The 24,650-nt window shown below is 36.7% G+C and overlaps 2 protein-coding genes across 6 annotated transcripts in view; both read right to left on the bottom strand.

Moving 5' to 3' along the window:
• The window catches only part of TTC33 (tetratricopeptide repeat domain 33), a 33,598-nt gene extending 27,309 nt beyond the window's left edge, over positions 1–6,289 (bottom strand). The window contains exons 1-2 of one of the 2 annotated variants that reach the window (XM_079918546.1): positions 6,141–6,289; positions 3,357–3,578 (exon numbers count right to left, since the gene is read on the bottom strand). In XM_079918546.1, coding sequence (XP_079774672.1) covers positions 3,357–3,577 — 221 coding nt within the window. In that variant the 5' untranslated portion in view covers position 3,578; positions 6,141–6,289. Of the gene's footprint in view, positions 1–3,356; positions 3,579–5,998; positions 6,116–6,140 lie in introns of those variants that run through there. The other variant, XM_079918547.1, reaches the window with a different exon arrangement.
• Positions 6,290–9,300: 3,011 nt separating this feature from the next.
• Positions 9,301–24,650, bottom strand: part of PRKAA1 (protein kinase AMP-activated catalytic subunit alpha 1) — a 46,561-nt gene continuing 31,211 nt past the window's right edge. For all 4 annotated transcript variants that reach the window (XM_079918541.1, XM_079918543.1, XM_079918544.1 and 1 more), the window contains 6 exons: positions 22,357–22,501; positions 20,711–20,798; positions 18,733–18,957; positions 15,281–15,767; positions 15,042–15,168; positions 9,301–12,606 (listed from right to left, as the gene is read on the bottom strand). In XM_079918541.1, the coding sequence (XP_079774667.1) occupies positions 12,362–12,606; positions 15,042–15,168; positions 15,281–15,767; positions 18,733–18,957; positions 20,711–20,798; positions 22,357–22,501 (1,317 nt within the window). In that variant the 3' untranslated portion in view covers positions 9,301–12,361. The remainder of the gene's footprint in view (positions 12,607–15,041; positions 15,169–15,280; positions 15,768–18,732; positions 18,958–20,710; positions 20,799–22,356; positions 22,502–24,650) is intronic.

Raw genomic sequence — 24,650 nt, forward strand, 5'->3', positions numbered from 1 at the left:
CACTTGGATCATGCATAGTCAATGTGTTCAGAAAACTCTCTCGGTGCTAAATAAAACTAAATAAGAGAATCTTGAGGGCAAAAATGAAGAAAATCACAAGGAGGCAAAAGAATGCATCCCAGGAAGTAGAAGGTGCTCCCTTCTCCCTCTCTCCTTCTTTAGCGATTCCTCCAGGAGCATCCCTACTTCTCTACCATTCTAAGGATTATTACTCATTCCAAGTTCAAAGCTGTTCCGTATTTTATTACTTAATCCTTACCATCATAGGTTATAGGGAAAGGAATAAGACTCAGAAAAGAACAATAATTTTCAAGTGTCATATTCTCATACAGATAGGAAAATTCTATTCCCAAAGGTCCTTTGTGGTTGGGATATGAAATAAAATATGTTCTCAGAATACTGTGTTCTAATCTGGAGTTTGAAATATATATTCCTATAGTACAATGCAATATATGGTAGTTAATCCACAAAAACCTATTTAGCCATAATATAGCAAAACAGAGCAGCCTTATAAATATTCAATAAATATTTACTGAGGGCCTGGGAAGTGCCACAAATTGGTCTAAGAGCTGAAGGCACAGGACAAAAGTCTGTCTAGACAAAGTCCCTACATTCCTGGAGCTTACATTTCTACAGAAGAAAGACAACTAAATATAAACAACTAAATAAGCATATAAGGTAACTTCAAAAAGGGAGAACTACTATAAGAAAATTTAATATGCTGATGTGACTGTGGTTTTTCATTACTTTGTTAAAGTCATAAAATTACTTTTCACCATTGCCAATAGAATATAATGAAAAGGGTCTTACTGTTGCATATAGATCACAGTCTAGTTTTTTTTCTTCAGCAGTATTTGCTGCAAACTTATTTGTATTTCTTTGCTCCAGAAACATGAAGTTGGTAGAATCTTCCTAAACATGTAAAACAATTTCTTTTGCATGTTTAGGAAAATTCTTTGCATTTCCATATTCTGTTCCCACTTTCCTGAAATGCTTCCCACCACTATTGGTTTGGCAAAGTACTACTCCTTCTTTGAAACCCAGCTGAAGATTGAACTTATCTGTCAGAACTTCCTTGATATACCAGACAGAACTGGTGGCTCCATTCCCTGTGATTCTGAAATATTCTGTATGAACTAACCTGTCTTACTGCATACACTACTCTGCAATGTATTGATAATTATCTGTATTCTGTGCATCTTACCAAAGGCTGAGCTCCTTAAAGTCTGATAATATATCTTACCTCTCTTTGAATGTTATTTTTAAAGAAGGATGGATGGATGAATGGTTATTTGATGTTATATTTTAATGATGACATTACACATTTCTTAAAAGTTGACTCATTTAATACATATTGGTACATCAATAAATGTCTAATACTGTTCCTGAACCAATAACTGCCACCCTAGCGACTAATTTACTTCCTGATCTGTCACCATAGTTGAGATCAACTTAATGATATCCTTTGAAACACAGATTCAGAAACATACACATGAGTAAAGAATTTTATTTTTCATTCATTTGTAAGGTTTATTTGACTAGTATTCCTTTCACCTAATCACAAAATAGAAGTTCAAAATTCTTTCTTTTTTTTTCTTGGCCACACCATACGGCATGTGCGAGCTTAGTTCCCTGACCAGGGATCGAACCAGTACCCCCTGCAGTGGAAGAGCAGAGGCTTAACCACTGGACCACCAGGGAAGTCCTAGAAGTTTAAAAATTTTAAAAAACAACAACAACAACAAAAACATGACTTCCCTGGTGGTCCAGTGGTTAAGAATAGGCCTTCCAATGCAAGGGACGCATGTTCGATCTCTGGTCAGGGAACTAAGATCCCACATGCTGCGGGTCAACTAAGCCCACACGCCACAACTAGAGAGAAGCCCACGCGACACAACTAGAGAAGCCCACGAGCCGCAACTAAGACCCAATGCAGTCAAATAAATAAATAAATATTTAAGAAACAATAAAAAAAGGCTGATGTAATGGAGGAAGAGGGAGTACGGGGTTGCTGGGTAGTCAGGGAGAGGTTTGCTGAGAAGAGGACATGTGAGCAGAGATCTGAAGGACAAGACGACAGACATCAGAACACAGGAAATAAGAGCTTTTCAGATGGAGTCATAAGACAAAGTTGTATTAAGAACTGTGTTCAAAAACACAGGGAAGACCAATGTGGCTAAAAATGTAGAGAAAATGATGGTGGTTTAAGATAAAGTTGATTTGGAAGACAGGGACTGAGTTTTATTTTTCTTAATTTAACTTCACTGTTCTTCCTTATATTATTTCCTATTCCTTATATTACTTTCAATCAATCGAATATTCTCTTAGATATTTTTAAACCATTATTTCTATTTATTTTTGGCTTAGAGTAGCCGAACGACTCATTTCTACCAGATTCCTTTAATTCTGTTATCTTTTAAAGCTGTGTATACATTACTCCAAAACAAGTGCTAAATAGCTAAAAAACTTAATCATCTCACAGTGTTCTCCATTCAAAATAAAGCATCCAATCCAGCTGATTTCAGTGAAATGACTCAGTGTTTTGACATGCAGGAAAAAAAAATGAGTTATTTTGTTTATACACAAAGTTGGTATCTCTCATCTACCACAGGAAATTCATAGGGAATCCCATGGCAATAACTGAATAGCTTTTCCCTTCTACACACTAGTGTGGTCTAGAGAAAAAGATAAAAACAACAAAGTTAATGAACTTTTAACAGGCATTTACAGGAATTTCTAAAGATGTTTTATGGATGTTCTGAAAATGATTTCATAAACGTGGAAAATTTATAGTTGGTTTTCTTCTGACTAAGACAGAACGGCCAATCTTGCAAAGTTCTACAAGAGAAAAATCTTTGCCTAAAACACTGCAAATGAGAATTCACAATCTAACATTAGGCCATTAAGCTGTTAGTTGTCCTTGATTTATTGTCTACCATTCACTCCCAATTTGAGGTGCTAATATATTATGGCTTAAGCATTATTTTATGTTTTATATTACAATGAGTTAATAAGATTACTCCCAGAATCAAAAATAATAACATGCCTAGAAACAAAAATGCTGGTTCCTCAACTTTGACTCAATTATGACAAAAATGATAAACAGGAATCTTATAACCATCCTTACCAACAGAAAAAAAAAAGAAAGAAAAAGGAAGATAAAGAACAAAGAAAATTATTTTTAAAAAGTGCTTCTTGTTCAGCACTACTTTTAATTTCTCAAACTCTTCGGCACCACAAGGGAGATACCAGTCAAAGGCACAAAGGCCTGACTGTAGCTCTCTGGATGATCTGAGGAGTATTCTGTCCTACCAAAGGCCAAAACTGTTCTCGAAAAGAAAACTCTAAAAACATACCTTTTATTTTCAGCCAAAGTGGCTCCTTCGTCCTTCAGCTGTTTACTCTTCTCAGCACAGCCTTCAAGGAGAATTTCTTTCCTCCGTTTAACGGCATGAAGCCAGTTCCCTTCATCATTCTCAACTGCATCCTTCTCATCAGCAGCTTCAGCTTCAAACTGCTGGGAAGTGACCTTTGAGACCTTCTCACCAATCTTCCTTTTCCATCCAAAGGAAGCCATTCTGGAAAAATGACAAGGAAAGAGCTTGAAATTTCAAACTTGGCCTTTTATAGAAGTATTCCAACAAATAGGTAAAGAAAGGATAATAGGATTAGACTGTCATCTTTTTTTGACCCCTAATTAAAATAGTGGATCTAGGCAATAATCACTGAAGGCTGCTAACATCATAAAGACAAGTCCACAATTGTATCTCCTGATGGAAGTGACGCAGCATCCATGAAGTACTTCTGCCAAAAGTTAAAGCTCAATCAGATCAAACCTCTACCAGTTTACAAGCAATATGGGATACAGATGAGCATGCTAAATAAGATGTCAGAGATGCAGACAGCAAGAAACAGAAACTAAAGAAAAAACTGGCTTCTTCAAGAAATAACTGCCAGGTTTCTTCAAGAAAGAAAGAAAAGTGAGAGTTAAGAAACACACAAATCAAATATAATGTGTGGAGCTTGCTTAGCTACAGGTTCAAACAAGCCAATGGGGAGGAAACCTTTACGACATAATAGGGGAAATCAGAACAATGATTTCATATTTGATAATATTAAGAAGTTCCTCCTTTTTTTTTGGTATAACAGTATTGCGATTATGTTGACAAAAAGAGTGCTTATCTTTTAGGAATACATATTAAAATATTTTACATGAAATTACACGATATCTAGGAATTGCTTCAAAGTAATCAGCAGGAGTGGGGAGTGTAATAGAAGAGAGATATAGATAAAAAGATTGCTTTGAGTTGATAAGCGATGAAATTAGGTGGTGAGTACACAGGATTCTCTGTACTTTCCTCTCTCCTTTCATATATGTTTGAAATTTTCCATAAAAAGTTTCTGAAAGATTCAAACTTAGGAAATGACTTAATTCACAGAACTATAGGGTTAATCAGAATGATAAGAAATGTTAAACTATTTTGTAAATCTGCAATAATATACAAAGGTAAGGGCTAAGCGAGACAGCATAACTAATGGAACAAAGTTAAAGGAAACCCTGGAAGAATTGAACAAATATTTATTTAGAGAAGGGATTCGCTGAGGGATCGAGAACTCTTGCTAGTTACATGGATGGGTTTAAAGATACTGAGAAACCCTTGGAATTCTATATACATTTTTATATGCTTGTGTGCAACCTGCACAAGAGTCTCTAAGCTTTCATTCCATTCTTAAAGGAGCCTATGACCCCAAGAAGATTATGATCAACTGACTGATCAACTATAGAGATAAGGAAAAGCAATGAACCAGAGGTCTCCATAAAACTATCAAAGAATGGGCATTGTGGGAGTAAGGGAGGGAGAGAAATGAAATAGCAAGTAAGTTCTAGCAGATACCAAGATCTTTATCACTGATACACATGCTGCAGTAAAGTGTAAGTAACCACTAGAATGAAGGAGACAAAAAAACTGAGGTTGGCTATGAGGTCACTAACGTGGAAGGGCCCAAGATAATGGCAGATTTTGGAGGGGTAAGAAAATTGTGGGTCATGTACCTAAGTTCTTAATGAATATGACAAAGTGCCAAAAAATTACAGCAATCAAGAAATGTACAGGTTGATACGGGTAACCACATGCTTTCCACAGGAGCAGAGATTTCTAGAAAAGCCTGTAGGAGTAATGGATTATAAGCTATACTAGGGAATCAGGACAACGCCAAACTCTCTCCCCAGACCCATTAAAATAGAGAAGAATGAGTTTCCTCTGTTTAAAGATGACTGCAAGTAACTTAGGGAAAGAACCAAGAAATGGCTGAAAATGTAAGTGTTGTTACTAAGGAACACAAGTCCGGAGGCCCAGAAAGAGAACAACATGAGAGAATGAATCGTTAGGAAGGTCTCACGAGATAACAAAATAAGTCAAGATAAGAAAGAAGTCTTGTATTTATGACTGTCCGTAAAGGAGACAAGGATGAGGATGATTACGTTTTCTGGCTTCAAGTTTCCAAGTTGGCAATGTGAGGGACCAAGAAGTGTGGGAACTAATAATACAGACATTATACCCTGCCACAAGCTAGAGAATGCTTCTCTTCACTGAGACGTAAAATGCAGCACCCAAGACGAGAAACCTGATGAACACAAACAGGTAATGAAAACAGCATCCTTCCGGGTATAGGGATGTAGTCAGAGGTGAGGAATTCAAGAACCGATTTACCCGAAAATGTTACCGCACAGGAGAAAACAGCATTAGCGATTTCCCCTCATTTTGCACAACAGTAAAGAAGACCGAAGTTCATAAAGACTGCTCAGGACGTCACCCGCGAGTTCACAGCCCCGCCCGCGGCCGCGGGCCCCTGCCACGCTGGTGGCAAAGCCAGCTCGCTTCCGCTCCTCCCGTCGCTCAGGACGGGTCAAAGCCGCACCGCCCGCCTCGGAAGCCGCCCCGGGCGCGGGTGCCAGGGAGGGCCCGATCCCCAGACTTGCTGGTCCCTAGTGACCAACCGTAGCGTCCAGGCTCTGCCACACCCGCGGTGGGCCTCAAATCCGACTTCTGAAGCTCCTTTCTCCCGTTACCCCAAGACCCACCAGCCTCGCTTTCCTCAACTTCCTCCCGCTTCCACCACAGACCCGTAACCCCTGTTACCTGATGACCACTCCCCGGGTCCCGTGTTTACATTCCGCTTGCCCTTTGCCCACCGGAAACGGAAATTACCGCGCCTGACCTCCTGCCTGCTTGCCGTAGGTGCAGGGTGTCCCAGGATAGGGGGTTGCCCGATATGGGGCGTGCGAACAGTCCGGAGAAGCTGGCGGGGAAGAGGCGACTCAGCGCTTTTCTCTTCCGCAATCCTTTCCCCGGGACCACAAATCCCAGAAGCCACTGCGGCCGCCCCCACCCCATTATTACCCTCCGAGGCTGGTAGTCCGGGCCGCCCGGGCAAGGAGCGCCCTCTAGCGGCAGACGAGAGCGTCGGCGCGTGGGCGCCCACAACTCGGAAGCGCGGGAAGCTACGGCTGCGCCGGCTGAGTGCGCGCGGAGAGGACAGCCCTGGCGGTACCACGAGGTCCATCCAGTCAGCAGGTAAAGGAGAAGAGGCCCGGGAAAACGATTTGGGGGGAATCCAGAGCATTGACTCACGACTCTCCCTAAAGGACTTTACAACCTAGTTGATGAGGTCGTCCAGACTCTGAAGACAGAGGCAAACCCGACTGAAAAAGGGTACGACCGTGGCTCAACCGTTGGGGAAAAAAAACCGCAAAAAGTTGGACTCAATTTCTCTAAAGAAGAAAAAATTATGGCCCGAAAGTAGCTGTCTTGAAAATTTTAAAAAAGTGGGGACATGTAATACGGGGAAGTGTTTAGGAAATTGAAAAATTAAGATCGTTTTGATTTCTTAATGTCGCTGTGGATCATTTTTGTAGACCAGTTTTCTCAACCTCAAGGCTGTAGCTTTTCCAACGGGATGATTCTTTGTTGGGAGAAGGGGGCCTCTCCTGTGCAGGGCAGAGTGTTTAGCGGCATCCCTGGGCTCTACCCACTGGATGCCATTAGCATCCACTCCCACCCCACCAGCTGTGACAAGCAAAAATGTCTCCAGACATGAGAAAATGTCCCTGGGAAAAAGATGGACCCCCTCAGCCCTACCCCATTGAGAACCACTGATAGGAAGCAAGGATTCTCCAAAGGTGATCCTCAGACCTGAGGGTCGTCAAGATCCTTTTAAAGTCAAAACTATCCCTATTTTCATACTAACATGAAGACATCATTTACCTTTTTCACAATGTTGACATTTGCGCTTAGAGTGCAAAAGCAATGGTGGCTAAAACCACTGGCACCTCAGCCCGAATCAGGGCAATGCTACCAAGCTGTACTAGTAGTCATTGTATTCTCCACCACTGTACACACTCATTGTAAGAAAAAGAAGAGGCAGTCCCTCAATGTCCTTGAAGAAGCAGTAAAAATTATTTTATTAAAATGACCCTTGAGTACACACATTTTTTTTTAATATTGTGTGACAAAAATGGGAGGTACAAAGTACTTTTGCTGTATATTGAAGTATGATGTCTCAAGATAAAAGCACTCGTGAAATTGCTTTATAAACTGAAGTAGATGCTTTTTTTGTGGAATACAATTTTTACTTAGAAGGGCTGACACCCCTGCTGGTTTTCAGGCTTGGGTCTGACAGGCCTTTTCGTGAAAATGAACAAAGGGAGCCTGTTGCATCAAGGAAAACAATCGACAGTTACCAATAAAATTCAAGAATTTAAGCAAAAATCATCATTCTGGAAAACATGTATTTGCCACAGTGAGCTTGCCAGCTTCCCAGTACTTTCAGATTTTTCCAGTGAGATCAGTGGTGGTATCAGATGCGATTTTTATTTATATTGTTGGATTAAATGTTTCAACATTGGTAAGAACTGTGGAAGTGAACCAGTTTTATCAAAATGAGCAATATGCAATTATGGTAGCCAACCTCCAAGATAGCCACCTATGATCTCTAATCCTGGCATTCATACTCTTGTGTAGTTCCTTCCTACATCATACCAGGATTGTTCTGTGTGGCCTGTAGGATAGGGCAGAAGTGATAGTATACCACTTCTGATATTATATCACTTCTGATATTAATAAAAAAGACACTACTAAGGTGATGGCAATGTTACTTCATCTGGGTTAGAGGTTTACATGGCCATGTTCATTGCAAACCTAAAACACTGAAAATACATCAAGCCAAATATTTTATGATTTGTGCACTTTTCTGTATATGTTATACCTCTATAAAACTCTTTAAAAAATATATATCTCCCTAACAAGGCATTCAGAGCAGGATTTATGCCTTATGGTCACATTCATAGTGCTTGGTTCATAGTTGCCTTATGAGGGGATATAGTTTGCAGAGTAAAATAATTAAACGGTGCTCGAAGCTGTACCCCTTTCTAAAAGGAGTCTTTCCTAAATCTCTCAAATAACTTAATCTTGATCCACTCTACCCTAGTAAAGGCGACCTCCAACACTAAGTTTTCACACTTCACCCACCACTTTCCTACTTACTTTGGTCTGTGATCATAATGCATCTATTTATATATTTAATAATTTCCTATGCTGTCTGTATAGACAACATGATCATCTTCCAAGTTGCTAGAAATCCTCTACATTTGTCATAGTTAACGTTTATTGTCATCCACAATAAATAGAACAGCCCATTTGTTTACAATAAATAGAACAGTTCAATAACTATTTTTCAGACAAGAGAATTTCTTGTACAATTTTGTTCAGTCAGGTTACTTAAGAGTAATTAAGTTCCCTAAAAGAACAATCTATGTGCTGTTCATAACAGTCTAGTACTGTGTTCTGTTAAAATTATCAAGCTATTTTAAGGATTCAGAATGTCAGCAATCTAACACAAGCCCTGCCAACAACGCCGTATAAGATTTCATACTGATTGAATTCTAACAGGAGTGGAATACTAACCAAATCTAATGTTAGCAGCCAAAGATAATTGCTCTGATTTTTATTGTATATAACTTAATATTTTGTTCAGGTGGTTAATTTTTAGATGAAACAAAAACTCACTAATTTAGATGAGACAAAAATCACCACGTTTAAGTGCTGAAATCTGTTCAAGCACTATACTTTAGGCACATTGTTTAAAAAGTGCACAGATGGTCAGCCATAACAAGTGCCTTTTTTTTTTTCCATGTAGTTTTCCCAGAAGTTAAAAAAGTTAAGCACATTGTAAGCCGATGAAAAATGATGTTTTTCTTTATTATCCGTTTTCCAAATCAAAGTATTTGAAATTGTATCCTTAAATATACTCTGGTCAAGACATACATGAACAAGTCTCAGAAATATTGTACCACAAAGATTGATTTCTACCATACTACCAATTTATAGTTATGTTTTATGTGGACTTTCATTCATCTCGTGAAGAGAACTCACGAAGAAAATATGATTTCTGTTGTGGATGGGGGAGATGGAAGGAGTTAAAGGGAAAAGATTTAAATACATTTTTTTTCTTTCATTCCAAAGGTTCATGGAGTTCTACATCCACCCATAGTCCACCGGTCATTAATTCAGTGTGAATGGTATCACTACAAGGTCAAAAAGTAGCGGGGGGGGCAGGGTGAGAGGGCAGGACTTTTTGTACAAAATCATTTAAAACTCTGAAAAACTACAGAACCATCCAAAGAAAAAATATAATCAAAGTAAAAGCAATGGAGTTTATTTCAGTGAAATTATTTTAAATTAGATATGATATATTAAGCTCCCATATCCCCCAACCTGGTAGAAAAGTTCCTCTCAGTGAGAAATCATTTATTTTAATGGCAAAAATTTTACATATCAGTAAAATCTGTTATATTTAAAACTATGTATACAGTACATTTCTGGCAAAAACCTTATACATCTTTCAGTTGTCAAGACAAAGTAAAAATATGGTTGCATAAAATCACAAAAAATATAAATTGCTGAAAAGATAATAAAAAAAGATTAAAAATCATTTAATCATTTGCATTGACTCCCTTACATCTTCAGTTAGTAAGAATTTGCAAACCACAGTAAATTTCTGAAAATTCTGATGCAACCTTGACATACTCAACCAAAAGTTGTCATTTCAAATATCCCAGCTTAAAAAAAGAATTTACTGCAATAGTCTGTGCATTTATTATACTATTTGTACAAGTGCAATATTTAAATATCTTCAAAATAAAACTCAGTAACTAAAAGGAACCACAATAACTTAAAAGAAGCAGTTTACAAAATTAACAATTTTTAGAAGGTCCTATTTAATTGGTTCCTCTTTTTTTCCCTGCTCCCCACAACAGGTTATAGAGACATTACAACGATGTCTTAGTTCTATATACAAATCTGTAGCTTTAAAAATACAGTCTTCTGTTCTTAACATTAGGAACATAATGCTGCATTTAGAGCCTACATGAAGTCAATATCCTCAAAACAGAGGGCCACATACAAGTTATAAATACAGTTTGAACTTATATTTAAATGGAACTCCTATAATTGTATACAGCTTTCAGATTCTAAGTTGAATAGAATAAGCCCTGGACAAAAGGAAGCAAGGTTTTTCTTTTGAATTCAGTGCATGTTTCTAGGGGTACTGGAGCCAAATCTACAACTACAGTAACTATGCGAGCTATCATGACATTTGAGTACATTATCATCTGGTTACAGAGGTGCCAAAAACAATACTACAATACAAAGAGTCCTAAAAGAGAAAAAAAGATAGTTCCATTGCAATGGAAAAATAACACCAAAAACTTCTTCTTGAAGTTAAAATATAGTATAAGGCAATTATGGGTGACACAGTAATTTTTTATTACCATACACATGATACGAATTTTATCTGAGGTGACAATTTTTTTCTTACACCTATTATGTAATGCATTATACTAAGAGCAAGAGAAAGAAAGTATAAATCAGAGTTCTTAGGAAGATTAAGCAACTTTAGGCAGTTTCCATAATGCTACATTTTAAAAAGTAATTAAAATCCAAAGCAAATGTTACTATTTAGAAGAACTAACTGATCTGTTCCATATTTTATCAAAACAATAATAAAGTAATAGCTGATGAAGGAGACACCAAATGCAATGTATAAACATTAATTGGAGCCTGGTTTGAAATAAATTTGTAGTACAACAGGGGAAATCTAAATATGCATGATTAGATGGCATTAGAGAATTATTAATTTTTAATGGTATTATGGGTTTTTTTCGGAGAATGTCATCATTTTTTTAGGAGATGCTTTAAGTGTTGAGGGATGATGACTATATCTGCAAAATCCAAATGGTTCAGGGGAAAAAGCACACACACACACACACACACACATATATATAACTGTATCTATATACAGATATAGATAAAGCATATATGGCAAAATGTTAACAAATGTTGAATCTAAGTGGTAGATACACATGTGATCACCTTACAGCCTTTCAACTTCTCTTTTAAAAAATGTCCATAATGAAGTCTAGGGAAAAAAGTCATATCTGAGCATTTAAATAGTTTGCAAGACATGTTCTATGCACTGAATCAATTAAAAGATACATGATTGAATGACTAGAAATTTTTGCATACATTTAATACTGACTGACATGGTGAGCAGAGGACTTTGTGATATTGGCAAAACCAGCATGATTTATTTACAGTATATGCAACACAGCTCTTGTGACAAAAAGAGCAATTTATGTACAGAATATAGTGGGACAAATTGTAAAATTAAACTTAGTGCCTAGAGTATCTGAATATATAAGTTCTGTGTGTTTTTGGACTTAACAAATGAAAGAAAAAAATTTAAATGTGTCCAATATCTTTAAGGTGACTTACCATATACTACAGAATAAGAAGAATATTAAGGAGGGGATATGGAAGAATCATCCAGGCTGTCCGTACTGTTGAAGATACTTGCTATTTAAGGAGCCCAGAAAACAAAATCACCTATAAAGTTCTCTGGGGATTCTAGGCAAATATTTATTGAATGAATTTATGAAGCAAATATATAACACATCAACACGTAATTAATATATGAAGGCCTTTATGGTAAATTAATATTTGACAAAGCCCTGTATACACTAAATATAAAATAGCCAAAAATCAAGTGAGCCTGAGAGATCTATAATTCATTGTGTATATTATATTATTCTATATGCCTACTGAACAATGAACAAAATTATCGTAATTCATTTCTGCACATTATGCTTTTAACTATTAATCATGTTCCAGTCCCTGTGCAAACTGCATTCCGAAAGGCCAACCCTCAGTTATAATTATGTATAACTTGATTATAAATGGAAGCATTTGGCTATGATTTATTATGCATGCTTATTGCTATCAAAGAAATAAGCAAAGTTTTAGGTTTACTGTGCAAGAATTTTAATTAGATTTGCACACATCTCAAAAAATTCTATTGTGTGACTTCCAGGTCTTGGAGTTAAGTCAACAGGAGAAGAGTCAAGTGACGTTACAGATGAGGTAAGAGAAGCTTCTGAGGATTTTCCCTGAGCCTCAGCATCTGAATCATTCCTTTGGCAAGCTCGATAGTTGCTAACTGAGCCCGATCTCTGTGGAGTAGCAGTCCCTGATTTGGCTTCAGTAATTTCATCTGGGTAAAAAGAAAATTCAATTTATTATAATCCATGACACCCTCCTGAAAATTTTAATAGTATTTAATTTGCTTCTTTTAGTGAGATCACTGACCAGCTATCAAGAGCATGTTTACTTTGAATACCTCCTAAAATAGAAGCAATGAATCTGTATTATGCCACTTGCCTTTTTTACACACAGCAATGTATTCCCCTAATGACTTATTAAGATTGGGTACATATTTGGCTACTCATCAGTCTTGCAATCCAGGATTAAGAGAGCCCAATAAACTAATAATGAGGCTTAATAAACATCATTCCCTAGCAATAAAAGTCAATCTTTCTATATTAAAATCATAGAATAAATGCACTTAAAATTTCAACCCTGGAAATCATCTCATTTAACTCCTCGTTTTATTGATAAGAAAACATAAACCCCTTAAGAGTTAAGTGACAAATGAACAGAGAGGTAAATCTAGAACCCAAGTCTCCTACTCTCATCTTGGTGCTCTTCATTCTCCCACTTTGTCTTCATATTTGATTTAAGATCTTATAAAAGAACAATTCCAATGAACAAAAATCAAGGAAAACCTAAGTTGGGAACACAATATAAAAACAGTAAATGTCCATTCAATTGGTAAACCCAGGTACTAATAAACCTAAGATTCATGATTTTTTTTTTTTGCAGTACGCTGGCCTTTCACTGTTGTGGCCTCTCCCGTTGCAGAGCACAGGCTCCGGACGCACAGGCTCAGCGGCCATGGCTCACCGGCCCAGCCGCTCCGTGGCATGTGGGATCCTCCCGGACCAGAGCACGAACCCCTGTCCCCTGCATCGGCAGGCGGACTCTGAACCGCTGCGCCACCAGGGAAGCCCCAAGGTTCATGAATTCAATCCAAATACAACGGAAAAAAATAAAACCCATTCTGTATCTCAGACTGCGTTAGTAAGTGTTAGAAGAAAAATACCATCTAGACATAGACAAACAGGTTTAGCCAACATATCATAGCTCAAAACTGTGTCTTTCTGATACTATGTAGGTACTATCTTGGAGTTTACAAAGAAGACAAAAAATTCACAGGTAAATCTCATCTAATAATTCCATATAATCTTAAATGAACAAAAGTGGCAACATATCTTAATTCAATTGATTTGACCAATGAAGAATTGCCATAAACTTCTACTTAATTAAAGGTTCTGGGGGGCTTTCCTGGTGGCGCAGTGGTTGAGAACCCACCTGCCAATGCAGGGGACAGAGGTTCAGGCCCTGGTCTGGAAGATCCCACATGCTGCGGAGCAACTAAGCCCGTGCGCCACAACTACTGAGCCTGCTGTCTAGAGCCCACGAGCCACAACTATTGAGCCCGTGTGCCAAAACTACTGAGCCTGTGCTCTAGAGCCCGCGAGCCACAGCTACTGAGCCCATGTGCCACAACTACTGAAGCTGGCACTCCTAGAGCCCGCACTCCGCAACAAGAGAAGCCACTGCAGTGAGAATCCCGCGCACCACAATGAAGAGTAGCCCCTGCTTGCTGCAGCTAGAGAAAGCCCACGCGCAGCAACGAAGACCCAACACAGCCAAAAATAATTAATTATTTTTTAAAAAAGATTCTGTTTGTGAGAGAACATTTATATATACATATATATATACATATATATATATACACATACATATATATATATACGTATATATATATGTATATATACACACACACACACACACAGCTATAGCCTTTCATAATGCTGGGGTAGAATTATTATTGATATTTATTTGAATTATGAGTCAAATGTGTTCCATCAGGCTTTTTAGTAGATAAGGTAAATTAGTTTTAAGAGTCAGGGCTTCCCTGGTGGCGCAGTGGTTGAGGGTCTGCCTGCCGATGCAGGGGACACGGGTTCGTACCCCTGTCCGGGAAAATCCCACGTGCCACGGAGCGGCTAGGTCCATGGGCCATGGCCGCTGAGCCTGCGCGTCTGGAGCCTGTGCTCCGCGACGGGAGAGGCCACAGAAGTGAGAGGCCCGCATACCGCAAAAAAAAAAAAAAAAAAAAAAAAGAGTGTATATGTATGGGAGACCTGAATTAATGTACATTTCAAACCATGGTATGATTTTGCACCATTTACTAGAAGTCAACATTTATTCTAAATAAAATATTTTATCTTACCAAAATGAACTACAAAAAACAGAAATGTAGAAGGAACTGTCACTTTAGGATCAGGCTGTATCAGGCTTTAAGGATTTTAGAAGATAATCTTAAAAGGACAATAAACTATTCACAAGATACACAAATGTTCACGTCAACAAAGGCACAAAATCTTATATTCTATGTTCTTTTGCTATTGAATTACTAGGAACAATTCAAGAAGCTTCAAAGGAATCAAAGATTTACTAAAATGCCAAATTAGGTAAAAAGGTCTAATATGTCATCTATGTTGTTCTGTGTGACGTACATACCATCAATACTACGGAAATCCAATAAGTATGTTCTACTGTCCACTTGGTATAACTGTAGACTCATTTTGGAGAATGTACTTGTCACAGGATTCTTTCTTCGAACACGCAAGTAATATGGGTTTACAACCTAGCATATGGTATGGAGAAAAACAAAGTCAAAAGGAATTCTTCTAGAAAACATTATATAGACTACAGGTTTGTCAAATGTGCTAATAATCAGAATGCTCTTTCTTTCTTACCTTCCATTCATAATCCAGTTGTTTAATTGCTCTACAAACTTCTGCCATGATATCATTTGGGCGACTTTGACTTCTAATTCCCAAATGCCATTTTGCTTTCCTTACACCTTGGTGTTTGGATTTCTGTGGATTTAATTCATCGAGGGTATGGCGTGCCCTTGGTGTTTCAGCAACCAAGAATGGTACTCTTTCAGGATGGGGCCGGGTCAAGTGGTGATCATCGAGAAAAGAATCTGGTGGGCTTGTTGCCAAGTAAAAATCTTTGGCCTCATTCATTATTCTCCTGTTGTCTATTATGAGGTGGTAGGCAACTGCCAAAGGGTCCTGGTGATTTCTGTTATAAAGGCAGCTGAGAACCTCCTCTTCTGAGCATTCAAATTTTTCACATACTTCTTTTAAGGCTTCATCATCAATCATGGTTGAACTATATGATGGATCCTCAGGAAAGAGATATTTTGGAAGGTCCTGTTTAAACCATTCATGTTCCCTGAGAGAAAATGGCAGGGGTCAGAAGGACTTCTAGGAGAGATGAGACTGAAAGTAACAGTTTGGGGGAATTTAGGATATGAATTCATTTATATTTATACTCATACTGTATTATTATTATTTTTTTTTTTTTTTTTTTTTGCGGTACGCGGGCCTCTCACTGTTGTGGCCTCTCCCGTTGCAGAGCACAGGCTCCGGACACGCAGGCTCAGCGGCCATAGCTCACGGGCCCAGCCGCTCCGCGGCATGTGGGATCTTCCGGGACCGGGGCACGAACCCGTGTCCCCTGCATCGGCAGGCGGACTCTCAACCACTGCGCCACCAGGGAAGCCCTATCATTTTTTTAAAACTGAGATTTTCCTCTTCTGGCTCACATTTCATTGTATATGTTAAGGGAAATTCTCCAGCCTTCCTCTGATTTTAAGAGGGAGAAAACACTGCTGGAGCAACCAGAAACAAAGTGTCTACACTTCAAAGTTTTGGAACAAATGGCAATGGCAAAGACCATGTTATTTCCAGCTCAGAAAGAGAACAAAATTAGTCTGTGGATTCATTATAATACTCTTTGGATATAATGTTAAGTGACAAAATATATAACAACAACAAAAATAGACAACTGTTATTCATTGAGTGCTTACTATGTGGTAGATTTTGGGCTAAACACTTCATATATATTATCTCACCTCATTTTCAAACAACTCTGTGAAGATAATATCCCCTTATTTTAATGAAGGAACTGAGGATTTCCTAACTTCATATATAAAAGGATATTTTTGACTTGAACTATGTAAAAAAAATATGCTAAAACTAAAAACATTAAGAGAGGAAAACACCCAAAAGAACAATGATTATATTCTGGGTAATGGAATTAAAAATCACTTTAATTCTCTTCTCTAATTTTTTTCGTGTTTTCTAAGTCTTTTCCAATTGTCACATATTTCATTTAAATTGGAAAAAACATGTAAAACACAAGAAAAAGCTATCACTAAGATAGTCTGAAATATAAATTTTACAGAATGACTAGTCCTTCTCCTCTAGTGGTAAAGTCATGCCCCGCCACTCACAGTCTGTTTTTTAGCTAGTCTGCAGCATATGGAGTAAATGGAAAGGAATGAAGCTTTTTTCTTTTCTTCTTTTTTTAATTGGAATATAGTTGATTTACAATGTTGTGTTACTTTCTGCCGTACAGCACAGTGAATCCAGTTATACATATACATATATCCACTTTTTTAGATTCTTTTCCCATATAAGTCATTACATAGTATTGAGTAGAGTTCCCTGTGCTATACAGTAGGTCCTTATTAATTATCTATTTTAGGAATCAAGCTTTAAGTTCTACATATGATCTTTCTTTCTTCTTCATTATCCTAATGCTTTCTTCTTTACTATTCCCAGATATACGTCTGATTTCTTTCTTCCTTCGCCCTCCATCTCAGAGAAGTGTGCTGTCTAGCCGTTAGAAGACCAAAAGAGAAATTTCCATAAGGGAAAAAAAGGAAAGAAAAATGATGGTAGAAGAAACAAAGTTTGCAGTTTTTTAAAAAATCTTCATCAGAAATGACCTGCCCAAATTTGAGAAGGAGATTTGTCATCATCACTTTTGCCTTATTTAAACTATTCCGTGGAACCATATGCAACTGGTAAAATTGATGGACTTTTTTACCTACAAAACAGTAATTTCATATGTAATTCAATGTATACTACTACAAAAACAAACATGTCATTGATTGAATCAAAATTTTCTCATTCCCTGAGATGAACAAAAGGGAAAAATATGATAATTTATAAGATCAGAACTCAAATAGCAACACAGAAATTTACTATGAAAAAATATTAGTCCCCATGAGAATATGTAAAAGTCAAACATGAAGCATACTATAGAAAATCTTAAAGAATCACTACCAAATCTAATACCCAACCAGGGTCCTTTTTATTAGCTCTTTTTTTAAATTAAAAAGTAATACACTGGGCTTCGCAGGTGGTGCAGTGGTTGAGAGTCCACCTGCCGATGCAGGGGACACGGGTTCATGCCCCGGTCCTGGAAGATCCCACGTGCCGCGGAGCGGCTGGGCCCGTGAGCCATGGCCGCTGAGCCTGCGCGTCCAGAGCCTGTGCTCCGCAACGGGAGAGGCCACAACAGTGAGAGGCCCGCGTACCGCAAAAAAAAAAAAAGTAATACACTGACAAGTTCAGGTTTCTGGTAACTGACTATACTGCTGAACTGAATGAATAAGCATTTTCAGAACTCTAATGGAAAACTGATGAATTCATAAAAGTGCTAACAAAAGATCAAGATAAAAAAATAATAATTACATGGGACTGAGTGAACTGATGAGGATGATTATAATTTTTGTGACTTTCTGTTTGAATTTTAAAAAAAGTTAAAAAAAAAGTAACTTACTGGTGTCCTAACAACTAGTGAGGAGTGACAAAACTGACAGATCAAAGCACCCTTCCCCCACTTCTGACTTTAACTCCTCCACCTTATTTTGTAAGCACCTATTTTTCTGATCAGATATTATCCTGTTTGAAATGCCTAGAAGAGATTATATTTTCCTTACTGAACCCCAAGTATATTATTATAATACTTAGCTAAGAGTGAATTCCCCTCTATTTTAGTTACAGTATACACATTTACTTTAATAAAAAATATTGTATTCAGAATTTCATTAATGCAACTTTGTAGATGTATGGAATAAAAAAAAAAGTAATATAATGTTCACTGCTACAATTTCAAAACAAATAAAGAAACAAAAGCAAAAAAGTGAAAGCCCTTCCTCCTACCAATCTTACTTCCCTAAAGCAGCCGGGTTAGTATGTGTTCTTAAATATCAAAATAAAATAAATGAGTCTATACACTATTTTTAACATAAAAACAGGATTACATTGTACATACTGTTCTGCAAAATTTTCTTTCACTTATATCACTGATACTATTAGATCTGATAATCAAGTTGCTTTATCACCTGATATCTTTGATTGTGGCTCTCTTCATGGGATCCACCTGCAGCATATGTTTCAAAAGGCTAATCACAGAAGGGTTTAAATACTGAGGGGTATAAAAGATCCCATCACATATCTTCTTAAAAAGAGTTGGCACGTGATCATCATCGAATGGAAGTGTTCCACATAATAAAGCATAGAGAATAACCCCACTGCTCCATATATCTACCTCTGGACCAGCATACAATCTGTAACAGGAAATATCAATTGGATTAAACAATCATTAGTAACTTAAAGAGTAAATCAATTAATCATTTTAAATATAGATACTTCATAAAGAATTATTAGTCAGAATATGGTTTCTATAAGTCACTGCTGTGTACTACACATACAGATTCTATACTAATTCTATCAGTATTATCTTTGAAAACAAAAATTAAGAATTTTTTTAAGTTACAAACTATAGCTAAAATTCTGTCCATACTACCTCACAAGGGTCCTCATGATATCCAATCAATAGGGCCAAACTTTGAACAAACATATCATTACTGAATTTAAAACCATTGTTTTTTGGTTACAGAGGAGAGATTAAGTGATCTTTCATCAAGTGAGAATGTTCTGACTCTAAAGCCACTCTCCGAAATAACCCTCATACCTCATACCAAGGTAAAAGGGGCCTGAGGCTGTAGAATGAAGCCCAGCTAACTAATTCGCAGAAGATTTGAAACTCTTATTTGCAATACACTGTAACCCACTGACTTAACTAGCTACTGACTAATTAGATAACCCATTCAAAGTCTGGCTTCAGGGAAGGATTTCTTTAAATTGGTCAAATAAATTATTGAACTGATCAATATATACTATTTTGAAAGTAAAAGTTTCCATACATCTAGACCTCACAGAAGGACCTTATCCAAACTGGGAAAATTAGACTTCAGTAATGGCCCATTACATATATGCACAATTACATTTCTTTTTGTTTATTTAATTAACACTGCCCCCAGTATCCAGATCCTAAATTGTTTTCTTCCCCAAATAGACAACCCACATGAAATAATAATTTAAACATTAAGTTAGTATAAAAAGGTAATGATGAACCTTGATAAATCTAAAATTAGATATTTCTGCCTTACTCATAACCATGCCTTAACACAAATATAATTTCTCTGAGCAGTCTAGGCAAGCAAGCTTATGAAAATAGAAAGAAAATACTACTCTATTTCTGCATTCTAAATTAATCAGGATGTAAGACATTCAAACAAAGAAACATGGTTTGAATGAAAAGTTATTAAAAGTTAATTATAAAAACTAGTAAACAAACTTTAGCTTCTTTGTTTTCACTTTCAGTAGTATAGTGAAGAACAGTTACTCTTCAAAAAATTAAATTTTCCTGTCATCTAAACTATCCGAAAAGCTGCCCTATACTAAGATCCTCATGTTCTCAATGCTGGTGGTTAGTAAATTGAGAGATTAGAATTCTTAAAATATTTCAGTCTCTAGAAGATTTAAAGAATGAAAATTAAATAAAATCTGAGGACTTTATCAATACTTCAGTCCAATTCCCCAAGGCACGTTATCATAAAAGCTAAAACTAATTTGAAAAATTAAAGCTACCCATTACACTTTTAATTCTTCATCTAAGCAAATAGTACACTATTTCTTACTACTAGATATTTCTGTATTATTCAAGTTTTTAATGTCTCACCTTTAAAACTTGCTAGTTTTAAACCTTCAGTTTCTTCCACCAGGGGAAAAAACGAGTACTCTCATCTAACTAATATAATTTTGACTTGCAAACCAACATCCTCCTCAATAAATGGAGTCCTTAATCCTTATTCACTTATAATGTTTTATTCTTAAAATAGAATACCTTCTGGATAAGAAAAAAATAAGCTTTAAATTCCTTTCAATAGAATTGAATATTACACTATAGACTAACAAAGTCTAGGAAAAGAAGACAATTACAAATATATTGGGCGGGGAGGAGGTGGCAAACACTACCTTCCTGAAATTACTTCTGGTGCAGCATAGTTGGGTGAGCCACAACTTGTTCTTAAAAATTCACCATCTGACATCATGTTTGAAAGACCTGAAAATGCACAAAATCCACTGCTCAAGATTTCCCAAGAACAAAAATAAAAACAAAACTCCATTAAACAATAAAATTGAGTTTGCATTAAAGTGATAAATCATCATTTTGTTCTTTGCTTCAACAGAATCCTGTAGTCTTTACTGTTCCCAAATATTTTGCCTTTATGCCATAAAATCTGCAATCTGTTTCAACATATAAAGTTAGTGCATTGTTGGAGTTTCATGAGTACATATTAAGTTATTGGTTATTTTGTTTAATAGAATAAACTGGGCATGTTTAAGTTTTATTAATATAGAAATTACTAGAAAAAAATGTAGAACCGAATTAAAAGTTTCTATTAACCTCCATTCTGATTCTTTAAAAAAAAATTATAGGGCCTCCCTGGTGGCGCAGTGGTTGAGAGTCCGCCTGCCGATGCAGGGGACACGGGTTCATGCCCCGGTCTGGGAAGATCCCACATGCCGCGGAGCGGCTAGGCCCGTGAGCATGGCCGCTGAGCCTGCGCGTCCGGAGCCTGTGCTCCGCAACGGGAGAGGCCACAACAGTGAGAGGCCCGCGTACCGCAAAAAAATATATATAAATAAAAATAAAATAAATAATAATAATTTTTAATATCTAAGTTCCTTCATAGTTCTACTACAAAAAGAAAACTCGGGAACTCCCTGGTGGTCCAGTTGTTAGGACTCGGTGCTTTCACTGCTGTGGCCCGGGTTCAATCCCTGGTGGGGGAACTAAGATCCCGCAAGCTGCGCAGTGTGGCCAAAAAAAAAGAAAAAAAGAAAACTCTGCCTCTTCAAAAATACAATGTATAAAAAATAATGACAACTAAAGAATAAGAAAGTCAAATAATTTAGTCAGTTACAAAAAAACTCAGCAGCTCAGAGCTGTTGGGCACTATTTAGTGAATCTCTATAGATTAAAATATATAAACATATACAAAACTTAAGAAAATATAAGTATCTCCTCTGATTTGAAATGAAACTAAAAAAAGAGACTTGTAGATATTCATTTTTATCTCAGGTTTAATAATGTCAATGGCAATTTATATAAGAAATAAAGGAAAAATAAATTCATTAAATTTTCCTCAAGCTGAAACTATGTTTTTCTATTTAAAATATTTTACTTTCTTTTTTTAAAAATAATTTTGTTCATATGGTTTGCCTTCTGGCTTTCAAAGTCTGAATAACTCCAGCCCAGTCTCTTTCCTCTTGCTCCATACTTGATCAGAAGCACACACTGAAAACAGTGTGTTCTATTGATAACACTATTTAGCAAATAGTTAAATAATGGTCCTTCACAAATAATGGTCTCTTTTCAAGTGATGTCGCTAATGCTGCCAATTTAAATTGTTTGCCTATGTCATAAAAGTCAATTTTAAAGACATAAAGATAAGAGAATTCCTTATTTTTACTTCTTTTTGTAGCTCATAGACAAATGGTGAGGATATGCTACTTTGGGATACTCAGTCTATTATATAAAAGCAAAAGTTATCTGAAGAATCCTACTGATGTTTGTTAAACATAATGAATATATGAAACTATAAAAATATCCTTACCAAAATCAGCAATCTTTGCATTCATGTGTGCATCAAGCAGGACATTTTCAGGTTTCAAATCTCTGTGGACCACCATATGCCTGTGACAATAATCCACACCAGAAAGGATCTGTTGGAACAGACGCCGACTTTCTTTTTCATCCAGCTAAGAAAAGTAGAGAGGCAACTTAAACGTGTGTCTTTCAAAAGAAATTATTCTACCTATAATTTTCCAACCTATAAAACTGTGAAGATGCAAGGAACCTTCCAAATGAACCTCACTCATGAGATACTTTTGAAACGGGGAGGAGATATAGGCAGCATAAAACGGAAATGCTAGGAGGGTCTTAGAACCCAAATCAGTAACTCAACTTCCTAATATTATCACTCTCTTGACTATACCCTAATAACTTGTTTCACCTAATCTCATGCACTATTTCAAATAATTTCAATTTCTAACTGAAAGTAGGCATGTTGTCTCCTGTAAATTACAAATATTTAATCCTTGATTCCTTTAACAAATATTTATTGAATACCTTCAATGTGCCATGCACGATTTTAGACACTCAAGATACAGCAATGAATTAAAAAACGGCCCTAATCTAGTTAACGAAAATAGACAATAAACATATAAATATCAATATAAGGAGTAAGAGTGTTTTGAAGAAAAACAAAGGAGGATAAGGGCACAAAGAGTTATGCTGGGGTGGGGAATACTGTTGTGGACTATATGAGAAAGCAACATTTAAGCAGTGTTAATGAATTAGCAAGCAACCATGTTATCATATCTCCTGAAATAAAAGATGTTTTAATTTTAACAAAAGAAAAACCTTAATTCATTTGTTTTATAAAATATAACAGCATTTATCTTTACTATGCTTACTGAAAAATTACATCTTATGCTGTAATTACATTTTAAAAAATATTCTTTAAAAACTTCTCTGTCCATTTATCTATATTTTATTATTTTATGATGTTTTTTCCATAAGTGAAAGCCATTACTTGGGTATGCCTGCTCCCAAGAAGTCATATTTAATAAATAAGCTATTAATTCTCTATGCAAAGGACTCTAATATGCAATTCTCTACCACAGGTCACAAATTAGCATTCTAAAACCAGGTTCCTACACCTTTAATGGTATGGATAATCTGGAATATGAACCAGTAATTTCTTTTGAAAGCAAAACTAAAACTATCAAAGCACTCAGAGATACCCTTCCTCTAGAGAAAGTAATAATGCATTAGCAATCTAATACCTTTATTTCTAGAATATAGGTTCATTTTTTAATACGACTTCATATCAAATACACTAAATGAAAAAAAGAATGTGTTCTAAATGTGAAAGAGAAGAAAATTTAATTGATTAAGCAAAATACAAGAGGTAAAATAACTAGATAGGCTACAAAAATGGAAATTATACTCTATTAATAATAAATAGAGTACAAAGGATCAAGGAGGGGAAGTCTACAAAGAAAGATTAGAAAAATCAAAGCATATTTCCATTTAAGCATGGCAGATGGAACCTTCTGTCTCCACTCCTTGAAACATCACTAAGATGACAGCATATAAAGACAAAAGAGCAAGAGAACAGACAGCAGTAATCAAGGAGTCACTAAGCTAGAGAGTAGATGAACAGTGATGAAGACTTGGCCAACCACAGAAAGCTGAAATCTAATAAGCCTTTAGGGGTGGAAATCAATGATAAACTCATCTGCACGCAGACTCCTGGAAGGGCTTAGATATTGGAAGTGTGGGGAATTTCTGAAGGTAGAAGTGAGAAGTGGACTGAAAACAGGACAACTGATGGAATAAAGAAGTTTTAAGCTCACCCTTACTGGGGAATAAGACCCACGATTTACTCTTTAGTAAGGCTGAACCAGCTCTGTTCTCAAGGACACCAGAGTAGGAATGAGGCACCAGAAGGAAAACATGGGGATAAAATGAAAGTCAACATACTAACCAGTAAGGCTTGCGGGCCTTTCCCCATTTAGCTCGCAGAGCACTGGCAGCTAAGCTAACACGCTCAAGGAAACTGGAAGGTTTCTTCTGGAGCAACTTTCTGATCCAAGGAAAAATATTTGTAATTGTTAACATTTGGTGTTTCCTAGTAAAACAAACAGGTCCGTACCTATTCAACCTATGGGAAGGCCCACCAATTAATAAGTTCCATCCTCATGAGCTTGGCATTTAGAATCTCACTCTCAAATATGAGTGGACAACCCAGAATCACCAGGTATCTGAGCAAGGGTCATGCACAAAAGACAAAGACCAATAAAATGAATAGAAAAAAAACAGGGAGCAGGGAGCAGAGAAGGT

The sequence above is a fragment of the Stenella coeruleoalba genome, assembly GCF_951394435.1.
Source record: "Stenella coeruleoalba genome assembly, chromosome: 3".
NCBI lineage: Eukaryota > Metazoa > Chordata > Mammalia > Artiodactyla > Delphinidae > Stenella > Stenella coeruleoalba.